Source organism: Perca fluviatilis, chromosome 5 (assembly GCF_010015445.1).
Source record: "Perca fluviatilis chromosome 5, GENO_Pfluv_1.0, whole genome shotgun sequence".
In the NCBI taxonomy this organism is placed as follows: Eukaryota; Metazoa; Chordata; class Actinopteri; order Perciformes; family Percidae; genus Perca; species Perca fluviatilis.
In genome coordinates, this window is record NC_053116.1 from 15,556,268 (window position 1) to 15,577,278 (window position 21,011).

At 42.4% G+C, this 21,011-nt stretch overlaps 1 protein-coding gene across 1 annotated transcript in view; it reads left to right on the top strand.

Moving 5' to 3' along the window:
- The window catches only part of LOC120558693 (cadherin-4-like), a 262,013-nt gene that overhangs the window by 180,857 nt on the left and 60,145 nt on the right, over window positions 1-21,011 (top strand). Inside the window, exon 5 of the mRNA XM_039799837.1 lies at window positions 6,373-6,570. Within this exon, the coding sequence (XP_039655771.1) occupies window positions 6,373-6,570 (198 nt within the window). The remainder of the gene's footprint in view (window positions 1-6,372; window positions 6,571-21,011) is intronic.

Below are 21,011 nucleotides of genomic sequence, written 5' to 3' on the forward strand. Positions count from 1 at the left end.
CAAACTCAAGGCCCGTGGGCCAAATCCGGCCCCTTTCAAATTCTGATCCAGCCCGCATATCAATTTAGGTTCACAATAAATTTCAGCCCACCTAGTTGTGTGCCAAAACACAAACATGGGAAACTGGTTTTCAACTTGCAATTACGCAACACTCAGAGCAGAATTTGGCAAATTTGCCGACTTTGAGACTCAGAAATTCCCCCAGAACCAGAGAGTTTGCATATTCAGGCTGTGAAAGAGGTAGCCTACTTAGAAAATGTAATCATTTTTTTGCTTGATTTGCTAAATTCTAGGATGGCTTTGGAATGTTTTTGCTCACTTTTTCAGGGCTTTATGTGGACCAAACTGTAAGTGAGAAGACTATATGAGACAATAATTGAGTCAAAGATATTTTACTTTTTCGATGAAATATAATAAGTCAATAAACTATACATGTCTGGCCTTTGATGTGATTCTCTTTTTCCAGTGTGGCCCTTAGTGAAATTGAGTTTGACACCCCTGCCTTAGCCCATGCCCCTCCACACCCCTCCACACCACTCCACACACACTCACACTCACACACACACACACACACACACACACACACACACACAAACACACGCACACGCACACACGCACACACACATATACATACCATATGCCAGGTTGTTTGACACATTTCCTTTAAAGAAGCCTTAAAATCTTTTCTCCTGGGCGTCCATCTAATGAAGTCTGCCTTAAAAGCATTGTCGCAAATACAAGCGAACCCTCTGAGGGATGTTGACCAGGCAAGAAACAAAAAGAGATATAGAGAAAATACTTTTTATAGACTGCGTTGTACAGGACCCCTAAACTTTCAATATGTGCCAGAAGCCACTGCCATCTTCTAACACTGTAGCCTGCTCCTGTATTTTATTTTTATTCTCAAATGTCAACTGCTGGGGAGGAATTGCAGGGCTACATATTGCACAGAAGTAATATAAAATGAAAAAATGGAGGTGGTATTAAAAACACTAGCCTCTTATTATGTAAATGTATGGTGATTGAACCTCTTTCCCTTATGCTCCCGAATTCACAAGCCCAGATTTTTCTTATCCTCTGACATGAACAACCTCCCACCCACACACAGAGCAAGCACATATATCCTTCACTTTCTGCCTGCCCTGTTTTCTTTACTGTAATGACACTAAACAGTTTTCTCTATCATCTCTGGTAAGTGGTTTCCAATTGTTTTAGTTTTCCCCCTACACCCTGTCTTGCATCACCACTTATTCTCTTTGTGTAACACAGTACTGTTACTCCTCATTTCCACCAGATGCGTAACGGCTGCGGACCGGCTCCGCTGCGTGTCTGCTGCGTGCTCCGCCGTCCGTCAATACCCACCAGGTCCGGATTTGTTGCGGAATGGCTGCGGCCATGACTGACAGCTGTAGTCACGAAGACCCACAAGTTCTCGCGAATTCACGTAGAATATAACCACAAAACCAACAACAGTTAGTTTCCATCCAGAGGAGTAGAAGGGATACAGCTCTGTGCTGTGTTTACAAGGTGTAGTGCAGGGAAATATGATCCGGCGTGAGCACAGTGTATTGTAAAATTGACCTGATATTTATTTTGTTTCTGTGCTCGACTTCCTGTCCCGCACTATCTGCCGTGTGCTGAATTGCTGCGGAGCTCTCCGGCATCCGGCGAAAATAGAAGCTCTGCGTATCTGCTCCGGAGGGCTGTGGACCGCCGGAGCTGGGACGCAGTCGGAACGCAGCCGTTATGCAGCCAGTGGAAACGCACACATTGACTTTAATGGAAACCTAATGACTCCGCCGCCGTTTCGGAGCCGTTCCGCAGCCGTTCCGCATCTGGTGGAAATCCACGGTTAGGGTGCACAGTTACACCAGGGCTACTAGAGTCTTCAATTTGAGCGCTACCCTTATCCAGCATTTCATTAAAACCAGACACAAAATCAAATACATTGGCTACTCCCTTGGCTAACAAGAAAATAAGCCTTAAGGCTAAACAGATGTATATTCACAGCATTTGTGATTACTAAAGTTTTACTGGTAAAGATGAAAATAAAAAGATGTAAGCAGCAGACCTGTGGTTCGACTGTATCCAATGTATTACCCATAAATTAAAATCTGTTAATATTTTTACCTTTTACACACTTTTCTTGCCTGTGAGAACCCAAATATTCACCCCAAAATCAAAATGACATATTTTCCCTCTTACCTACTATTTATTAATCTAGATTATTCTGGTGTGAGTTGCCCAGTTTTGAGGATGTCTGCCTTTTTTCAAATATAATGTAACTAGATGGCACTCAGCTTGTGCTCAAAGTGCAGAAAAACTCAACAATGTATCATGACCCAGTTACTCAAGATAATCCACAGACTTTGTTGTGAGCGGTTTCCTCTCACACTGTAAGGAGCAGTAGCCTCTCAACATGAGCATGCTTCCTTCTGCACAGTGATACAGTTGGCGGGTATAGTTTAATAGAAAGAAAATAATTCCTATATGAAACTGCTCACAACTAGGTCTGTAGATTATCTTGATCAACCACGTCATGATTTCTGGAAAGAGACATTGCTGTTGAATTTTTTAAAATTTTCATGCTTTTTCCAATTTACTTTTTTTGGCGCTTTGAGCACCACAAGGCAAGTGCCATCTAGTTCCATTTTATTTGAGAGAAGGAAGACATCTCTAAAGCCGATATCTCCAATACTGGGCAACTCACACCAAAACAATCTATTCAGTCACTTTTGATAAATAGCACTACAGATAAGGGTGAAAAAAAAGTATTTTTGATTTTGAAGTAAACTTCTTTTAAGGCTGGTTCGATGCCCTTTTCTCTATTTTATTCTCAAATTTCATATGCATTTTGATACTTTTTAACGTTTGACTTTTACTTTTATAGTCCTGTGTACATAGAGCTCCCTTGCAGGAGAGCGTGAACTGCTGCTATCATTGGACCCCCCTGTTTAAATAAAGGTTGAATGAATGAATGAATGAATGAATAAATTAATGAATAAATGAATGAATGAATGAAAGACGTTTATTGGGGCCTGCTGGGAGGAGTCTTTGGTAGGTAAAGCTCTGTGCTGTTGTTTCACCTTGGGTGCACCATCAGCCTAACACAGCTCAGTGCAGGAGGAATCACTGTTATTGAGACAAGCTGTCAAGACCCACTGACTCGGAGGAGAGACGGAGAAAAACAATAACACTGCCAGAGAAGGGCAGGGGGGAGCACAGGAGCGAGGGATAGCTCAGGGGAACATGATTGAGACACAGTGCAACTGATGCATAGCTTCAGCAATGATGTTCATGACTGAATTCTTGACATGTTATCACTAACCCTGATATAGGTTGGTAAACTATGCGTAGAACAACTCTCCAGATTGCCAATTTCATATACCTTCAGATCACGTATGTATAGCAGACCCATTAAGCATGTCATAGTTAAAAAGTAAGCCTTGAGCTGGTGATGGAGGCTATGAAACCTTGCCATAGATGCGTCGATATTTGTAAGAAGCAACTGCAACATATCAGATTATCTGCACTCGGGTGCCTAGACCTGGGGTGCAGAATTGAAGGTCTCTTACTGTATTTTCAATGATTTGCGTATGCTTCTACCTACTTTGGATGCATTTGTATTGAAGTATAATCTCTGCAGTTCACCTTCATGTGTTTTTTAGTATTTCCACATTGGGACATTCATTTAAATATGTCTGATAGCTTCAGCATTTGATGTAGCTCTTCTGACTCTTGAGTGAGTTAATGATCATGAGGAGATTAAAAATGGGCTCCTTTCAAGTTTATTTGAGCATCTTTCAAAAAGACAGGTTTGTGGTGGCCATTTCTCTCTGCCTGCAAGGGAGATGTATGATGGGAGAATACTGAATGAGTTAATAGGCTTTTTATATCCAGTGTCCATAAGTCCATAGTTTATGGTCTCTTCCACATATACACATGCACATACAAACCCACAGATACAAATCACAGAGACAGTACATGTGTGTGTGCTCACACTTTACAGCTCAGTCCTGCACAGGCCTGATGCATGATGACACAAATGAACTAGATACGATGATAAACAGACATCATTTAAAACATTTTTTTTGTTGCTTATATGGCACACTGCAGAAAATAGATTTTATGCTTTTGGAAATATCAGTTAACTAGTTATCAACACAGTGATAAATAGGATGGGATTTTGTAGATATTGAAACAGGTGATTTGTTTATGTCTAGTTTGCTTAGAGCGCATGTAAGCTTGTAAATTGTATTGAGTTTATATTTTCTTACTGTAATGAATTTACTAATGCTGTGTAGTTTTAAATGGTAAAATTATTAAAACATAAGTATATGCCTTTTGTTCAGCTCTTGGTATATTTTGAAAATCTCCTAACCAGCGCGATTGCACACAATAGTCTATTTAATACATACATTCATTTAAAATCTGCCTTTGTTACAGCATCCTTTTTTTTCTTTTTCTTACTAATTTTTGGTTACATCACGTTGATGTAATTAACATGGATTTATTAGGAGTTTATCATCAGACTTTATGAGAGCCCAAAATATGGATAAAGAAAAATAATTCCGTGAAATCCTCATCCTGTAAGATGCAAAATTTTCTTTTTTCCCTTAGGAATACAATGCACCAATGTAGCTTAGATCAGCAGTGGACAAATTGCATTTGCATTTGGTCTGAAAAAGACTTAAGCCATGTGATGATTCCAGTTCGTTTTCCTGTATAAAGGTCACAAAGGCCCAGCATTGTGTTTCTCAAACTTTAAAGTATGTTCACACGTCATGCACCTGCCACATTTTGCTCTGATACTATTATGCTATGCTAAGTGTTGTCGTTGGAAAGTACTCTACATACAGGAGCAGTATTATAATAATAATAATAATAATAATAATGTTATTTATATAGCACTTTTCAAGCATTAAGCACAAAGTCCTTTCCAGATTAAAAGATTTACAGGATATGAATTAGGAATCAGAAACCCATGTAAGCCCCACCCTCCACCCCATGATGTACAACCATTTGAAGAAGCAGCAATTTATAATACCATTAAAGTGCAAGATAGAATATCAATAACAGAAACATGTATGGAAATGCACCTAAAAACACTGAAATGATAATACAAATCAAGCATAATTCAATTCAAATAAAACCATAAAAAAGTAGCAAAAGAGGAATTAATGCAGTGTTGCGAGAATGTAAGTGAAAACATAGTTAAGTGTAGGCCATCTTGTAAAAATATGTTTTAAGGAGGCGTTTAAAAACTGCAGTGGAGTCAGCCGATCTCACACTGAGAGGAAGGCTGTTTCAAAGCCGAGGGGCCGCGACAAAAAACACGGTCACCCATAGTTTTCAGTCTGGTTGGTGGAATAGCTAAACGATTTTGATCAGCTGATAGTAGGGGCCTGGCTGGGCTATAAGGGGTTAAAAGCTCTTTAATGTAATCCTTTAATGGAGCCAGACCATGGGTGGCTTTGTATGTAATTAATACAATTTTAAAATGTATTCTAAACTTAATGGGCAACGAGTGCAGTGATGCTTAGATTGGAGTGATATGACAGAGCCTCCTAGACTTAGTTAATAATCTGGCTGCTGAGTTCTGGATAAATTGCAATTGTGAGACTGAGTGGGAGTTTAAACAGGTGAAAAGAGCATGGTGGCGCGTGAATGGCCTTGAAACTGGTTGCTAAGCTTCCTAGTCGTCATTTTGGTGCAGAAGGACTAACTGCTAGCAAACGAGAGAGCTACTGAGTCAGCGATTGAGTAATCTTGTGAGTGAATGAAAGAGTGGATTAGTGTGCAGAGGATCCACAGCACTTTGCTTCCATACTGAAGCAACATCATGCATTCTCTTCAGCTATAGTAATGACAGAATAACTGTACATTACAGAAACAAATAATAGACGAATGCGTGTGTGTTGCACACGTAGCACCACAATGACAAAAGGAAGACTGCCTTTTAGGATGGAGACTGAGGAGCCAGACAGCTGCCTTTCAAAACTCTCTTTACTGCAGTTGTTGTAACACATTTGCTTTTGTATATATAGTAATACATCTAGACAGCATGGAGATGGAATTGTATTTGCCACTGCCATCTGAGCTACCACCAAGGCAACCATGGATTATCCTACGTTTATGTATATTAGTTGGCTACACTTACTGTCTGGAAAAACGTATTCACTAACATTCACTGGAACAAACAACAACAAAGATTTTAAATACATCTGTTTAACCTGATTAACAATACTGAACTGTTTTTCTTGTCCTGTGAATTTCTGCTTTGAGACAAAAAAGACTTGGGCATCACACCAGTTGCTGTTATCATTAACAGCTCATCCAGCCTCCTAAACAAAGCCTTGTGTTGTCTTAAAGGTCACAAAGGAAGAGGGGAAAGTCGCTGAGAGAAAAGAAGGGAAGGAGGAGTCCCAAGCACCACCTCCGGTCATAATGTTCTCAGGGTCCGGTCTGAACAGCTCCAGGGGTCTACGGAGGCAGAAGAGGGACTGGGTGATCCCACCAATCAACGTGGCAGAAAATTCTCGAGGACCGTTCCCTCAGATGCTCGTCAGCGTAAGTGACGGCTTTGATGGGCTGCATCACTGATTTGTTCTGAATTTACAGCTGGAATTTCTTCAGGGCACTTCGCGGCTAACACTGATTGGGGGTGTGTTATCGACAGTGATACAGAACAGAAATACATTAGCATAACCGGTTTGTCCTCCATATTCTCACAGATGATTATGTTGTGTTCCCCTGGTGTAATTATAGCCACAAACGTGTAAGGTATTTAAACAGCCCTGATTGGCCCTGAGACGTTTTCCCTTCAGACACAGGGCAGGCTCCAAAACAGATAAGCAGCTAAACTCTCCTACAGTGGGAAGTCCATTGGGTTTACAGTCAAACAGATGATTATTTCTCCTCCTTTTTTCCCTTTATCACGCCATTTCAGAAAGGTTACCTGAAGTTCAGTACTATTTAAATAGCTCATTTATAACAATACAATTTGTCATGGAATCTTTACCGAAGCCATAACTCTGGGCCTACTGTGAGATATAAGGAGAGAGTATCAAAAGCTGCTATTCCCAGGCCCAAAAGAGCAGGACAGTAGTTCATCCCCTATGCCCCAATGTGGGCATGATGTTTTAAACTTAGATGAATCAGAGGTAATAACATGAACAATAAACTGCATCCATGTTAAGAACCGGGAATATACAAATAGTGGTGAACCTTAGCTGTTTGTGCCTAATCATTATTCAATACACCTTCCCTCGTTTAGCATTCAAGATTTGAATGTGGCTCCCGTCACTGCAAATTAGATGTCTGCAAAACTGTTAGTTTTCGTGAGTACAAAATTTAAACACAACATGGTGAGGGTTGGAGGTCGAGCCTGTACAAGCCTGTCGGAGAAAAACGAAACATGAATGAAGAAACGTTTGTGTAAATGTGTTGTTGTGCAAAGGCTCGAGCTGCAGAGTGCTTAAAATTCAGATATTCTGTCACAACAGAATGCGCAGTTCGTCTCTCTCATAGCAAAGCGCTAGACTCTAAGCTTGTGGTGTGCGCGGTAATTCATCAAAAAACATCATTCCAGTAGACTGCTGCTTCATTCCCTGCACCCACTTTCCTTCTCTCTTTATCTGGGATATCTAGCCATCAGCTTTTCCTCGCTGTTTACAAAACTCTAACAGTTTATCTCTTTTGGGTCTTAAATTGTGCTAAAGAAGCATTTTTTTCTTTGTATCTGTTCTTTGTTTTTCTACCAGGTTTTATCCAATCCCCAGGGAAAAGCCTGGGGAGCTGCTTGAAGGAAAATTTCTTTATGCTCCCTTTTTTTCATATTGAAACAAAAACTATCAAGTCAACGAGGGGAGAGTTTGTAAGTCTTTGTTTTGGAGTTGGAGTGCTTCTTTAGCTGGAGTGTGTCCCATCAGCCTGGCACAGTGTGGCACTCTCATCCAAATCCACTGAGCCCTTCAGTAGTGCTACACCAGCCATGAAATGGTCAGACAGTTCTGCTGTTTCCATGAGCTAGTCAGGACCAGAGAGAGACAGAGGAGATGGGGCAGGGCGAAAGGGAGAGGGTATCAAAGGAACATTTGGAAGTATAGTTTGCAGCCAAACACAATCCACTTTGTGCAGTAAATAAATCCGTCAGGGGCTGGTGGATTCAGACTCTGAACGCTCCACTCTCAGCAATCCACTAGAGCAGAGGAGAAGTGATGCGTGTTGATGCCTCTGTTGGGCTCTCAGGCTCCTGTCTTTCTCTTTAATGATGACTGGAGGGCAGGCAGGGCCATACTGAGAACTAGAGATTTTAACAAGGAGACAGCTCGAGGGAGTGGATGGCATGGGAATGATTTTGCCTTACTTCTTGTTCATGCGTTTAGTCCATTTTTATGACCTCTTTAGTCCTCTGTTGAGAATTAGGTATTTTTTTTTGCATTTGTTTCATTACCCTCAGTCACGGGTTGATGCAAAGACTGTATAAGTGAAGCCAAAAAATCTTGATCGCCCCGTGGTGGCTGGTTGCAGTATAGGTCATAAGCTCCGCCCACTCCATGTTACATGGGACATGGGCCAAACTAAAAAATCGAAGTACACGTCACATACAGTACATTTTTCCCAAAGATGGTTTATGTCACTTTAGGTAGTTCTTATCATCCTGATGTTTGTTCAAGTGTTAATTTTCTGATAGGTTTGCTTTTTATTAGTTTTTTGATGCGATAAAAACGGGGTGAAACATCATTATTGACAGCTGGGATTGAGTCGCGATTGGTCTGGTGGGTGTATGGGCGGGAATTCCATACCATAGCTCCCCTGCCTGCTTCACTTTTGTACAGCGAGAGGAAGTGGAGACGCATCGTCCATCTTTATAAACAGTCTATGCTCAGTCAGAACCCACTCAAGTCTTATGTGGAAGATGTTGCAACAGAGCTTACTGTCTTTCTGTCTCTCATGTCCTCTCCTGTCTCGCTCCAACTGTGCCATTACTCAGTGCTCTTAGTGCTGTGGCTGTGTGATGACTCTCCTAATGGCCTGTGAAGTCAGTCCCTTTCCTAATGGGCTGTTCTGTCATCCTGCGCAGCGCTGAGTGACATGCAGGCAGCGGCCTTCCCCACCATCCCGCCGCTTTTCTCCCTGCCCTGACCAAGTTGCCATCAGTTGGACAGGCGGGGTGACAGCAGCCCTCACCTGTATCTCCGCAGGTCTGCAGCACTGTCACTTTGATCAGACCAGCACAGGATCAGGCAGGTGTCAGGACAGAGGCCCTACTGACTGGCCTCTGAGCTCGCAGCCTGACATGGCTCGAGGGAAATGTTGACTGCTTAGGTAAAGTCTTGGCAGAACTGCACTCCCATTGCTCTCTAAAGTCAAGACGGTGTCAGAGCTCAATGGGATGTTATTGACTGCTTTTTATTAATAGCAGCGCTGAAATAATTGCTCCAGCACTTCACACTCTCCCACTGTACATCAAGTAGTGTAGTGCGCATGGTGTAACTCTGTGGCTTAATATTAGACCTTAAGAAGCCTCTGGTGTGACAGAGTTGATAGAGTTGGTATTAGCATCACAGATCCCCTCAGCAGTGCTGTGCTTCCTTACAACCAGAGGGGGGGGGGGGGATACAGTAGCCGAAAACTGTACTCAATCATCAAAACACCTGCTTGAATTAAAGTACAAAAGTATCTACTGAACAAACAATTTAAGTAGCAAGTATCTTAGTAAATCAAAGAAAAAGAAACAAATACAGACGTGCTACTTAAAAGTTATTTTATGTGGACATGACATAATTTCAACCACAGATGGTCTTCCTCTGGTGAAGGTAAAGACGTGAACATACAAATGTAATTACGGTCAGTTTGTGATGAAATGTCGCACCATAATCTCCTCATTAGATAATCTGCAAGAAACACACATGGACAATACTAGTTAAATGGTTAGCGGCTGCAATAGGATAAGAGTGCCAGGAGACCTGGCATCAGCAGACCACCATCCTCCTAATGTGATGGGCATAAATCCATTAAACACTGAACAAATCAAAGAAACACGATAAATGTATCCTAATGTAACGAAGTAAAAGTAATGAGTGAAGTAATAAAATATGTTTTTCCTCTAAAACTCTACTGGTGTAAGAGTAAAACGTATGCTGCATTAAAACTACCCCAGCAAGTACAATGTAGTTCCTGAAGTACATGCACTGCATACAATAGATAGGTATGAGTGGTACATAACTTAACAAAAAGACCAAAACGAAAGTATTTCAAAGAAAGCCATGTTAAGGAAACAAGCACAAGACTGTTCTAGAGAAAACAAAGAGACAAAAAGATCCAGAAGCACTAAAACAAAGAATGGGGGGGTAATTTTTCACAATAAACAGGTGTTCTTTGTCGTTCTCTTTCTTCTGCAGCCAAACAGCCATCAATAGCATGTAAGGGACATTGATTTTTCACAGAGGCTTTTTGAAACCTTCCATTGATCCACACACTTCTCCTACGGCAGAGAGGCATCGATTTCTTCTGCTCGGGTAAATAAAGACTCAACGTAACTAACCCCCCCCACCACCACCACCCAACCCCCCTTAACCCTCTATTAGAACAGCCGTCAGCAGAAAAATGTACAAAACCCTGATGAAACAACAATTTAGCCAAGGAGCAAGACAGGGCGTGACTAAATGTTGGTCCTGTAAAATGCCTTTTTTATTGTACTGTTCACTGAATAAATGAGAGAGAGAGAGAGAGAGAGAGAGAGAGAAGAGAGAGAGAGAGAGATGTTTTGGTCAGTCAAAGTTGTTGGTGCAGGTGGCCGGGTTGGTTCAGTGGGTAGAGCAGGCGCACATGTAGGCGCAATACTAATGATTTAGGTTGAAGTTCCTGTGACGTTTCCAGTCTACGGTTCAGACTCAAACACACCGAGCTCTGAAGCAGACCTGTGCGTCGCTTAGTGTCCACTCTCGCTGTAAAATGCTGGGCAGCTTCAGGTTTATGGATGCGCTCAACTGTGGACATGCTGCGGCAGATGTGTTGCATTTGAGCTCCGTGTATTTCTGCAGTAGTTTCTGTTTTCCACCTCCGATGTAGAGCAGCGTACAGCTACTTCCCTAGCTAAACTCTTTGGGCCCTATCTTGCACTCAGCGCAATTGCCTTTGTACACCGACGCATGTATCATTCCTATTTTGCACCCGACGCACAGCGGACTTTTCCCTCCACAGACGCACGTCGGTAAATTAGGGAATGTATTTGCGCTCCGGGGGCGGTTCAGCGAAAAGAGAAGGCGTGTTCCGGCGCAAACGTTACTTTTCTGCTATTCTGCAGTTTCAGAAAACAATTCCGCCACTGACCAGGAACAACCTGGTCTAAAGTCAGTGGCGCTAGTCTAAAGTCAGTGGCGCGTTATTCAGATGCTATTTTGAGGGCATGCTTGGCCATAATGTGTACGAACGCGCGCATACACATCTCTCATCTAAATGGATGCAGCAGTTCCCATTTTTGCAAACCATACATAATTACAAAGGAAAATATTACTGAAAATGCGCTTCAGGTGTTTGGATAGATGAGGAGGCACTTTACAGTACAGTCCTCAAAAAGTCGCAGCATTCTTTGTGGCTTGTTGTGTTTTACACAACATTTCCATGAATCATGGATGTGTTGATGACATAAATGAGGAAATATTAGAGGACTTAAGGAGACGTGATGTTGAACTCCGGCGGGATCTGGTCCGGGAGTAATGCGCGATGCGCTCCTGATGGAGCGGGTGGACGGAGATGGAGTGGGGGGAAGAGGAAGGGGCACAACAGGTGCAGGTGGTGCGTTTGGAGGCCCACGCTCCATGGCTGCAGCAATCCTCTCCAGACTTGAGGAGATGCGCCCGAGTGGCCCGCAGCAACATCGCCACCCGGCCAAGACGGGCATTTATTACTTTGCCGCATCTCGCATCGGCAGCTCCCGCTGGTGTGCGCCAGGCAAATCCGCCGTCATAATAGCAATCCGCCATGGAACAAGCGCCCTGCTCTTAAAGGGAATGTGAGATGACGCTCTGATTGGTTTATTGCACGTTACGCCCAAACCACACCTAGCTACTTCAGACCAACCTATTTTAGATTTGCGTCGGGTGCAAGAGTCATTTATCCCGCCGGTATAATAGCAACAGCGGCCGAGATCCGCCCACAAAGCTACTTGCGTTTTGCGTTTCATACTTGCGTTTCAGATCGTTAAAATAGGGCCCTTTGTGTCATTCAGAGACCAGAGACCCAAGCGGGGCTCTGTGTCTGCAGAAGGTCTGAGATCTACCATATCAGCAGAGCTATCACGTAATGCACAGCAGACTATGGTGCAGGTAACTTATTTTCTGAAATAAACTGACTTTATTCTTGTAATAGCCTATTATAACTTTATTTTTCACAAAATATCACGACTCCTCCAAAACACAGAGAACAAGTTTTGAACATGAGCAGAAATCTTGCTCAAACATCTGAAGTATTGCTGTCCAGGAGTTTATTAATAAATTAAAATGAAATAATGTATCATTGAGGTGAATAATTGTCATATGCACATTTAAGGAGGTTTCTTCCCCAACAAAAGACGGAAAACAGGAAGGAGAAGTAAATGATGCCTAGGCTACATGTGTGCTGACTCAGATATAATTAGAAAAGTCGATCCAAAGGAGATAAATAGATGAAAGCAATACAGAATACCTGAGAGCCTTACTTCAATATATTCCATTATGTTTTTATATTTGGATTGTAATCTATATTTCTCTTCACATAAAGATATTTGCAGCATATATTGATTCAGAAAAAGGTAGAAATAGGTGCATAAAAATTCACCAGAATGCAGGAAATGAAGTGTTTAATGCTCAAAATTTATTATTGGAAAAAATAATACTTCAAAAAATCTTTTTTAGAAAAAATCTCAACATAAATCTCACACTAAACTGAAAGACTGTTGCTGCAATTTTGTTAATTTTACAGGAACAAATACTCTTGTTATTAGATGAGGAGCTGATGATCAAAATAATGTATAGCTGATAATACAATTAGTTAATAATCAGACATATGTAATATGTCTGACGGGCTGGCACATGTTCACGTTAAAAAGCATGTGCGTGCACGAGCACTACGGTCATGCACAAAGTGTCCCGGTTTTAGTTCCCGGAAATCTGGTCACCCTAGTATATAAAAAATCATTTCTCACAGCATAAGCCTCTTTTCATTCATTCCTCTCTATATCTTTTCTTCCAATTGTTCACCAATTACATCATTTTTGTACTTGTCCTCTTCTTCTCTTCTTTTCAGCCTCTCTTCTCTTCTGAAACCTGTTGTTGATTCACTTCTAAACCTACTCTGCTCTGGTTAATAGTTTAATGTTTGTCTAACACAGATATTATTTTGAAAGAGAAGACATCCATTTTAAAAGCCGGAACAAGGGATGTGAAAACATTTTATCGGGTAATATTTCTTTGGAAGAACATTTTTCTTTGTCTGTCTTCTTTGTCTGCCGGATGTCCTTTAACCAGAGAAGCCAGACATTCCGATAAAGTGTGGCTGCATCTCTGAATAATCACAGGACATTATATTGACAGCAATACCATAGAGAGAAACAGCAGCTGCAGGAGCAATAAGCCAAATAAATGGGTATTTGTCTAAAGCCCTTTATTGACTGATATGAAGAGAAAGAGGTTTATTTGATATCCTGCACTTTCGAAAAGTAATTTGTATCAGTAATTTGAAAATATGTCTAAGAAAAAGGAGCGTGCATTTTAAACGGTACGCAAAATACGGACATTTGTATCTGATTCGATGTGTGTTGCAGTGCATCTGGTTGTGTTTACTGTACTCGCTGCAGCACCTGTGCTCCAGTTTCTTCATCTCTCTCCGTAGAGCGCTTTGAGAAAAGCGTTTTCTGAGCAGAATGATAGAACCTTCCCTGAGGTGTCTGCTTTCTCCTCTGAGTACATTTACCAGTGATTAATGACTGCTCCGCTTCACTGACAGACACGGCAACAACAAAAACACCAGAAAGACATACAAAAAAGACAAACAATCTGAAAGGGAAGGAGGAACACAAAGCACCATACTGTACAAGTGAGCTGGAGTTGATTGCATTGGAGAATTTCAGTGGGGAAAAAGACGGGAGCAGGTGTGATAGAGAACACGAGAAAGCAACAGAAAGAAAGGAAAAGGAACGAGAGATGGCATGCCGGGCTGGACCAGGATTAGATATACCAAAATTAGAGTAGAGGCACGTCTGTGTTTGTGTTTAGGTCTGATAGACTTCCCGGAGAACTGCTGTTCACGGCCTCTTCCCTTGAGCCAGCCACCGCTCGGCCAACACCAGCACTGCACTGATCTAGCCTGCCCACTTCCTCCTTTTCCACTACCTCCTGCTGAGATGTACGCTCACAAATACACACACACACACACACACACACACACACACAACCGCACACACACACACACACCACAAACAAACATACACATGCATACACGATGCAGGGAGAAATTACTTGTCATACACAGGCGGCAAACAAAGGATAAGTAAATCTCATGTGCCACGTTGTTTTCTTTGTATATGCTCATTGTTTGGGGTTTTGTTTGGTCGCATTTCTGCTTTATCCCTGAACAAAGAGAAGCAAAAGCTAAGCCAGAAAAACAGGATTCCATCTTATTTATTTTTTTTAACCTAGTCCACCAGAGAAACCGCAGGATGGTGAAACACAGGGATGCGAGTATTTAAGGATCACAGTCCGATCCAGAGCTCAGTCACTAGGAAACCACATTGCTGCCCATATGGAACGCTTTACTAATGTTGAACTGCACAGAACATTTTCTGGGCTGAATAAATTCAGGCTGTGAAAACACTGAAATGTGTGGTTACACTAAGTCTATCAAACACATGAGCTGTACAGGATGTGCTCTGCTGTATATGTATTCAAGCATATTTCGTTCGGGGCTACGTTTTGTCTTGTATTCTTTCGATGTTCTTCTGCACTGCGAAGGTCCTTTTCTTGGCAGGCGTACAACTTCAACACACATACGCTCACTTCGCACGCACACGTATGCTCGCATGCACACACACAAACACACACACACACACACACACACACACACACACACTACATAAACTCTATTAAGCCGGGTAAGAACAGAAAGAAACAATAAACTTATTTCAGATATGGGTGGACCTCCCGTAGAGTATGAAGAGGGAGGGAAGAAGGAATGAGAGACCTTGGTCCACTCTGGGGGAAGAGTGCAAACAGTCGGGTCAGCATGTCATAACACATCTTGTCTAGTTGGCTTTTTCTTTGATTTCCCCTCTTGAAGAATTCACACAAGGTATTTCCTTTTCTAAACCCCAGCTGCGAGTTTCCTTCCAGCACAAACAGCCCCTGTTTGGAGACATTGCTAATCGTTTGGCTTATATACATACTGATCCACTCTTTTTAAGCCAAGGTAGCGCCTCTGCTCTATGGGTGGCAATGTTAGTCAGTAGAGCCTCTATTTTGGTCCAGACAATATCTCAACAACTATTGGATGGATTGCGATTAAATGAATACAGTCATTCATGGTCCCCCAGAGGATGAAGCCTGCTGACTCTGCTGATTTGCTCTCCTGACTTTTGCTCTTGCTCCACCAGCATGTTGATATTTTTGGATTTTAGCTAAAGTAATACGCCACCGTTTGTTGAAATAGGGCTTATCACGGTCTACCCTGGCTGTAGATAGGTGGGCCAACGCATTTTTTGTCTCAGTGCAAGTAATTAGGTTGTTTTTTTGTCTTTTGTTGGCTCACTCTTACTCACAACATGCTAACCGGCAACATAGGATTCCATTCACTACGCTAAGCTAACTAGCGGCGGCGATGCCGGTGTTGCACCGGACTAAAACAATGCATGCACAAAAAATGCGTTGGCCCACCTATCTACAGCTAGGGTAGACCGTGATAGGCCCTATTTCAACAAACTGAGGCATATCCCTAAATATATCTACAACTATTGGCTGGATTGCCATGAAATGCTGTATGGACATTCATAAAACCCTTGTCTTGTCTTGTAATAACTTAATTAGAACCTCAACATTTCCAGTTGCACCACCATTAGATCAAAAAGTAAATGTATCCAGTACTTTGGTTTATGACTGAATACCTGCAAAAAATAATGACATATTATTCATAGTAACCGCTAAACTGAGATTTGTTGTATTAAGCTCAATGCACCACTGTGCTTCAGTGCAGCCTCACACGGCTGTAGAAGCTTAGTCTTGTTCACAATCAAATAACACATTTATCTCAAAAAAAGATATTACGGGCGCCCAGATAGCTCAGTTGGTAGAGCAGGCGCCCGGGTGGAGAGGTTCGCACCTCGACGCAGCGGGCCCGTGTTTGGCTGCGACCTGCGGCCCTTTGCTGCGTGTCATTCCCCCTCTCTTCATCTGTCCTGTCAAAAATAAAGGCAGAAAATGCCTGTTTACCTGTTCTTTTCATGCACAAGTTTAAAAAAGAAAAGAAAAAAAGTCTTCTCTTCTGACCGCTATGGTGAAGCAGGATAGCCAGGCCTGACTTATGGTGGCAGGAGTAAAACGGCAGAAAAAGTTGAGAGTGCTTTACATTGTTACTTTTGCTAATGGAGTCTTTGTGATGGAGGAACAAGCTCTCTCCTGTCTTTTTCTGAGAAGTCAGATCATTAATGAAACATTTGAACATAAAAGCGGTTTGACCATCTTCTGCATAGCGGGAGACTGAGAGAGAAGAGGTGAGGACCTGAGTATCTCACGCAAGGAGGTAATCGAGGGCAATCATGAAATAGGAAGGGGATAGCTTCATGGATTCTTCGACAGCTCAGTTTCTGTATGCTTAGTTCTGATTCAACGATCCACTTTTTTCCACTAAGAGCCACCCCGCCACCCACACACACACACACACACACACACACACACACACACACACACACACACACACTTTTTATACCGTAGTCTGGTCTTGGCATATAACTAATACCTCATGGACTTCATTTCCTTTCCTCTAATGAAATTAGCGAGATCAATGTAATTACATTTATCAGTCCCAGGAAATGGGGTCTCCTACAATCTCCTGGTATTGACGAGAAAAACAAATGTTACTACATTCATATATTTGTCAGGAGCATTTGCTCTTGGTTCCCTGTTGGGTTCAGGGAAGTGAGACTGAAATGTAATTTTCACTGTTTAATATCTCATTATTTTAAAATTAGTGGCATGAAGTCCCGATTAACATGTTCATCCGGCATACTCGGCTATCGTTTTTCAGCAATAGCTTATTTTTTTTCAAAGAGAAAGATTTCCAGCCGTTGCTGCTACCACTAAGGCTTTACAGTAACAAAACAAAGAACAAAAAAATCTGCCTCAGCCACCCACTCATTCATACAGGCACAGACAGCGCACACACACATACACACACACACACACAAACACACATAGAGATAAGCACACACATGTTCACAGATTTCTCTCTGAAATTCTCTCTGATATGACATCAGGCAGCACCAGGCGGGCTCCCCCCTGGGTTCAGTTGGTGTTAAATTAAACAGTAAGTCATATCACCAAAAGACACAAGAGTTATGTGTGAGTCAAGGGCAACAGTTCTGGGCTCTTTAATAGAAGATGAGGAGGACTTTATGTACCAGATAAATAACAGCTTAACAAACAGCCCCTGTCTCGTCCCCTGGAGGTTGGCCTCGGTGACCCTGTGGATCATTATGAAGGAGAGCCAAGAATCTCTTTTCCTCTGAAGACATGAAAAAATAATGTGCAGTGAAATTGGAAAAAAGATATTCGGAGGGGGACTCAGGGAGGTGGGGACCAGTGATGAAACGGGATGGCTTGAGGGTGGCAGTGATTGCCGGTGATATGAGACAAGGTCGGTCAAATAGAAAGGACAGGTCGACAGACGGGTTGGCAGTCAGACAGACAGAGGGACAGGATGACTGTAGAGCAAAGAAGTGGATATGGAGGAAATCATGCAGGCATATCAAACAGACAGACAGACAGACAGAAAAGAAGAAAGAGATGTAGGCATGGCATTTTTCCCATCAGGTAATACTTTCCTCCCACCACTCTTCAGTAACGTGTGCCTGAGAGACGGACCAAACAGAATCAAATCTGATTCAACACAAAGCAACAGCATTTAGAGCAAATGAAAGAAAAGAGTAATTGCCAACAGGAAAAGTACTTGTGCATGAGATTGAATTGAATTGAGGCGCTTTTGGATGCAAGTCCTGTATTGTAAAATTCTAATCTGACTTAATGTGCTTGTATTTTTTCCATTTTCCTCTCTTTGGCTCTTTTCTTTCCTGGAGGTAAAATCAAAATTGAGGCCTGCACCAGAATAATCTGATGCTATTTACTTTGTCATTTAAAATGAAATGCCTCAGTCAGAATCTTTTCATGCAAGTATAATGGATACTGTCATGGGGTGATCATGTTTTTGTATTTACACATACACACACACACACACACATGAAGATCTGCTACATGGATACATCACCACATTGCACGTATATAATAATAATTCCTCACTGCAATGAAATTGTTTACAGCATCTCAAGATGAAACAGCTCTTAAGATAAACCGTTTAGCACTACATAAAAAGTTGCTGGTATTTTATAACTTGTCCTTTTACTCTGCAGGTTTCTCATTGCTTCTTGCTTATGAGTATTTCTGGCCAATACTCCCTGATGCTGCTTTACACATTTTTATTTGCTTTTCATTTTCAGGAGAAAAGAACATTTCCTTCTAACGCTCTATAAAAGCTTTAGCATCCCACTTTGCTCATAAAACTCGAGTGATGCATCACTCTTTGCACAGCGCCTGGCTTCACGGCATACAGTGGAAAACATTATGGTTCATCTGAGGCTGTGCAAAACGCTTCTTTATATAGGGTGATTTGTTTTGGTTGCTATGTAGTCGGTGTCACTTTTTAAAGAGGACTCAGCGTCAAGCCAAGTGGCTGGGGAGGCTGGTTGATTTCCAGATTTCCAGATTTTCAGCAATGTTTTCATGATGACTTCCGGGAATAGAGAGAGGTTCCCAGAAACTGACCTCAGCTGGCTCTGGTCCATTTTTTGATCTGTATCAATCAAGGAATGACAGGCCAGCTGCTTTTGTAAAGAAAAGCAAAAACCACATGTACACCAGCCATCTGTGTGTCATCCCTATGATGCACACGCTTGTGCTAGAGCAAAAATACACAGGCGTAAATCCACACAGACACAGATGCATGGCTCCACGAACATAAATGCACACACGCACACAAACACACACACACAGACACACACACCTCTTCACTCTTCCAAGGTTCATTTGTCAACATGACAGCTGGACTCTTGCTGAGGTGGAGTTTGCCAAGCAGAATCCCTCGCTTGGATAGTGGGAGCCAGAACATCCTTGGAAACATTCTGAAACACACTTAGAGGCTGCAGCCATGTTTGTGTGTGTGTGTGCATGTGCGTGTGTGTGTGTGTGTGTGTGTGTGTGTGTGTGTTTGAGAGTGTGTGACTTTGTCTTGTGTTTGCATGCATGTACACGTGAATGTGCAACTTTTCAAAACACCCAGCAGCAGCATGGCAAGGTCCAGCCCCTCTTCAGTTTCTGCCTGTGCTTGGCAGAGGCATACTTGGCAGGGAGCAGCCCATTTTGTCAGGCTTCCAGTCGACCTCAAACGTGCACACACTGCTCCCACCTCTACCTGAATACCTTTCCTCCTTTGATTTTTCCTTTGACATACATCTGGGTTCTTATACATCTGTTTACCTCTTGATCCCTTGAAATATTTGCCCCCTGTTGGTTGAAAGGAATGCTCTGTATGCTTTTCCATTCAAATAGCCCTCCAGCTGCCTGTTTCCACTGGAAATGTGTCCATGCAATGATGTAACTGACTAAATTGAAAAAGACAGTTTGAGACCATTTTTCCCCAGCAGCATGGGATCACACATGGGCCATGTCTTGTTTAGGGGGGGGGGAATTCCTCTTTCTCACAGTATAGATCCATCTTGCCAAACGGATGTTGTGTCAAACAAGTCCTGGCAACTTCCCCTAAACTTCCCGTTTCCAGCTAAAAGGGGCTCATGCTCTGCCACAGAATTTTGCTGATGCATCCAATTCACAGTTACATTTTTCCCCCTTGCACTCTCGTCACTCTTTCTTCCCTCCATTTTCCCTCTAGTCTGCATTTCTCCCCTTCACTGCTGCTTGATGGATTTAGAAAGTGAGAAGAAGACAAAGAAGGAAGGGGATGGGGAGGAGAGGGAGATAGTGGTGTTTGAAAGGTGGACAGTACAAAAGTGTGTGTGTGTGTGTGTGTGGGGGTGGGGGGGTGGGAATGGAATCTGCAATAGCAGCAGATTCCATGCCACTGTCACCCCTCTCTCTCCTACAAGTCTCCAACACTCTTTCCTCTAATTACCAAGATTGGGTTTCCTCAGGATGAAGGCATGAGGGAGGAAAGTGGAGTAACAGGGGGTCCTTGATATTGTCCTTGTCAAAGCCTCGGGGAGCGACTGGGGAAGTCATTCATGCATCCATCACACTCCCAATTTCACAATTTAATCAATTTTGTAATGAAAGAGAGTGACAGAGAGAGAGAGAGAGAGAAATTGACGGAGAGAGAGAGAGGTGGAATGGTGGGATCGTGCAATGGTAGACCTCACACTTTAACCCTGCTAAGCCAAAGCTAAGGGGTGTGGCGCTCTTTGTTTGCCACTACAATGGCTGCCTTATTTTCATTCTCCCTGCCTAGAAGAGGAGAGTGAACAGGGCAAGTCATTCCATTGTTACCTCCAGGGAGAATAGCACCTCTAATTTGCCATAAGCCTGCACTATTAGGCCAGACTCCTTTCACACTGCAATAATTGGAAAAGTCATTTACTGCTTAACTTCCATTACCCAATGTTATTTTCACTAATGTGGAGGAAGGTCTTTTAATAATCTCACCTGCGTCAGTTCTGACTATCATTCAAATGACACAAAAGCTCACTATCTCTCCAT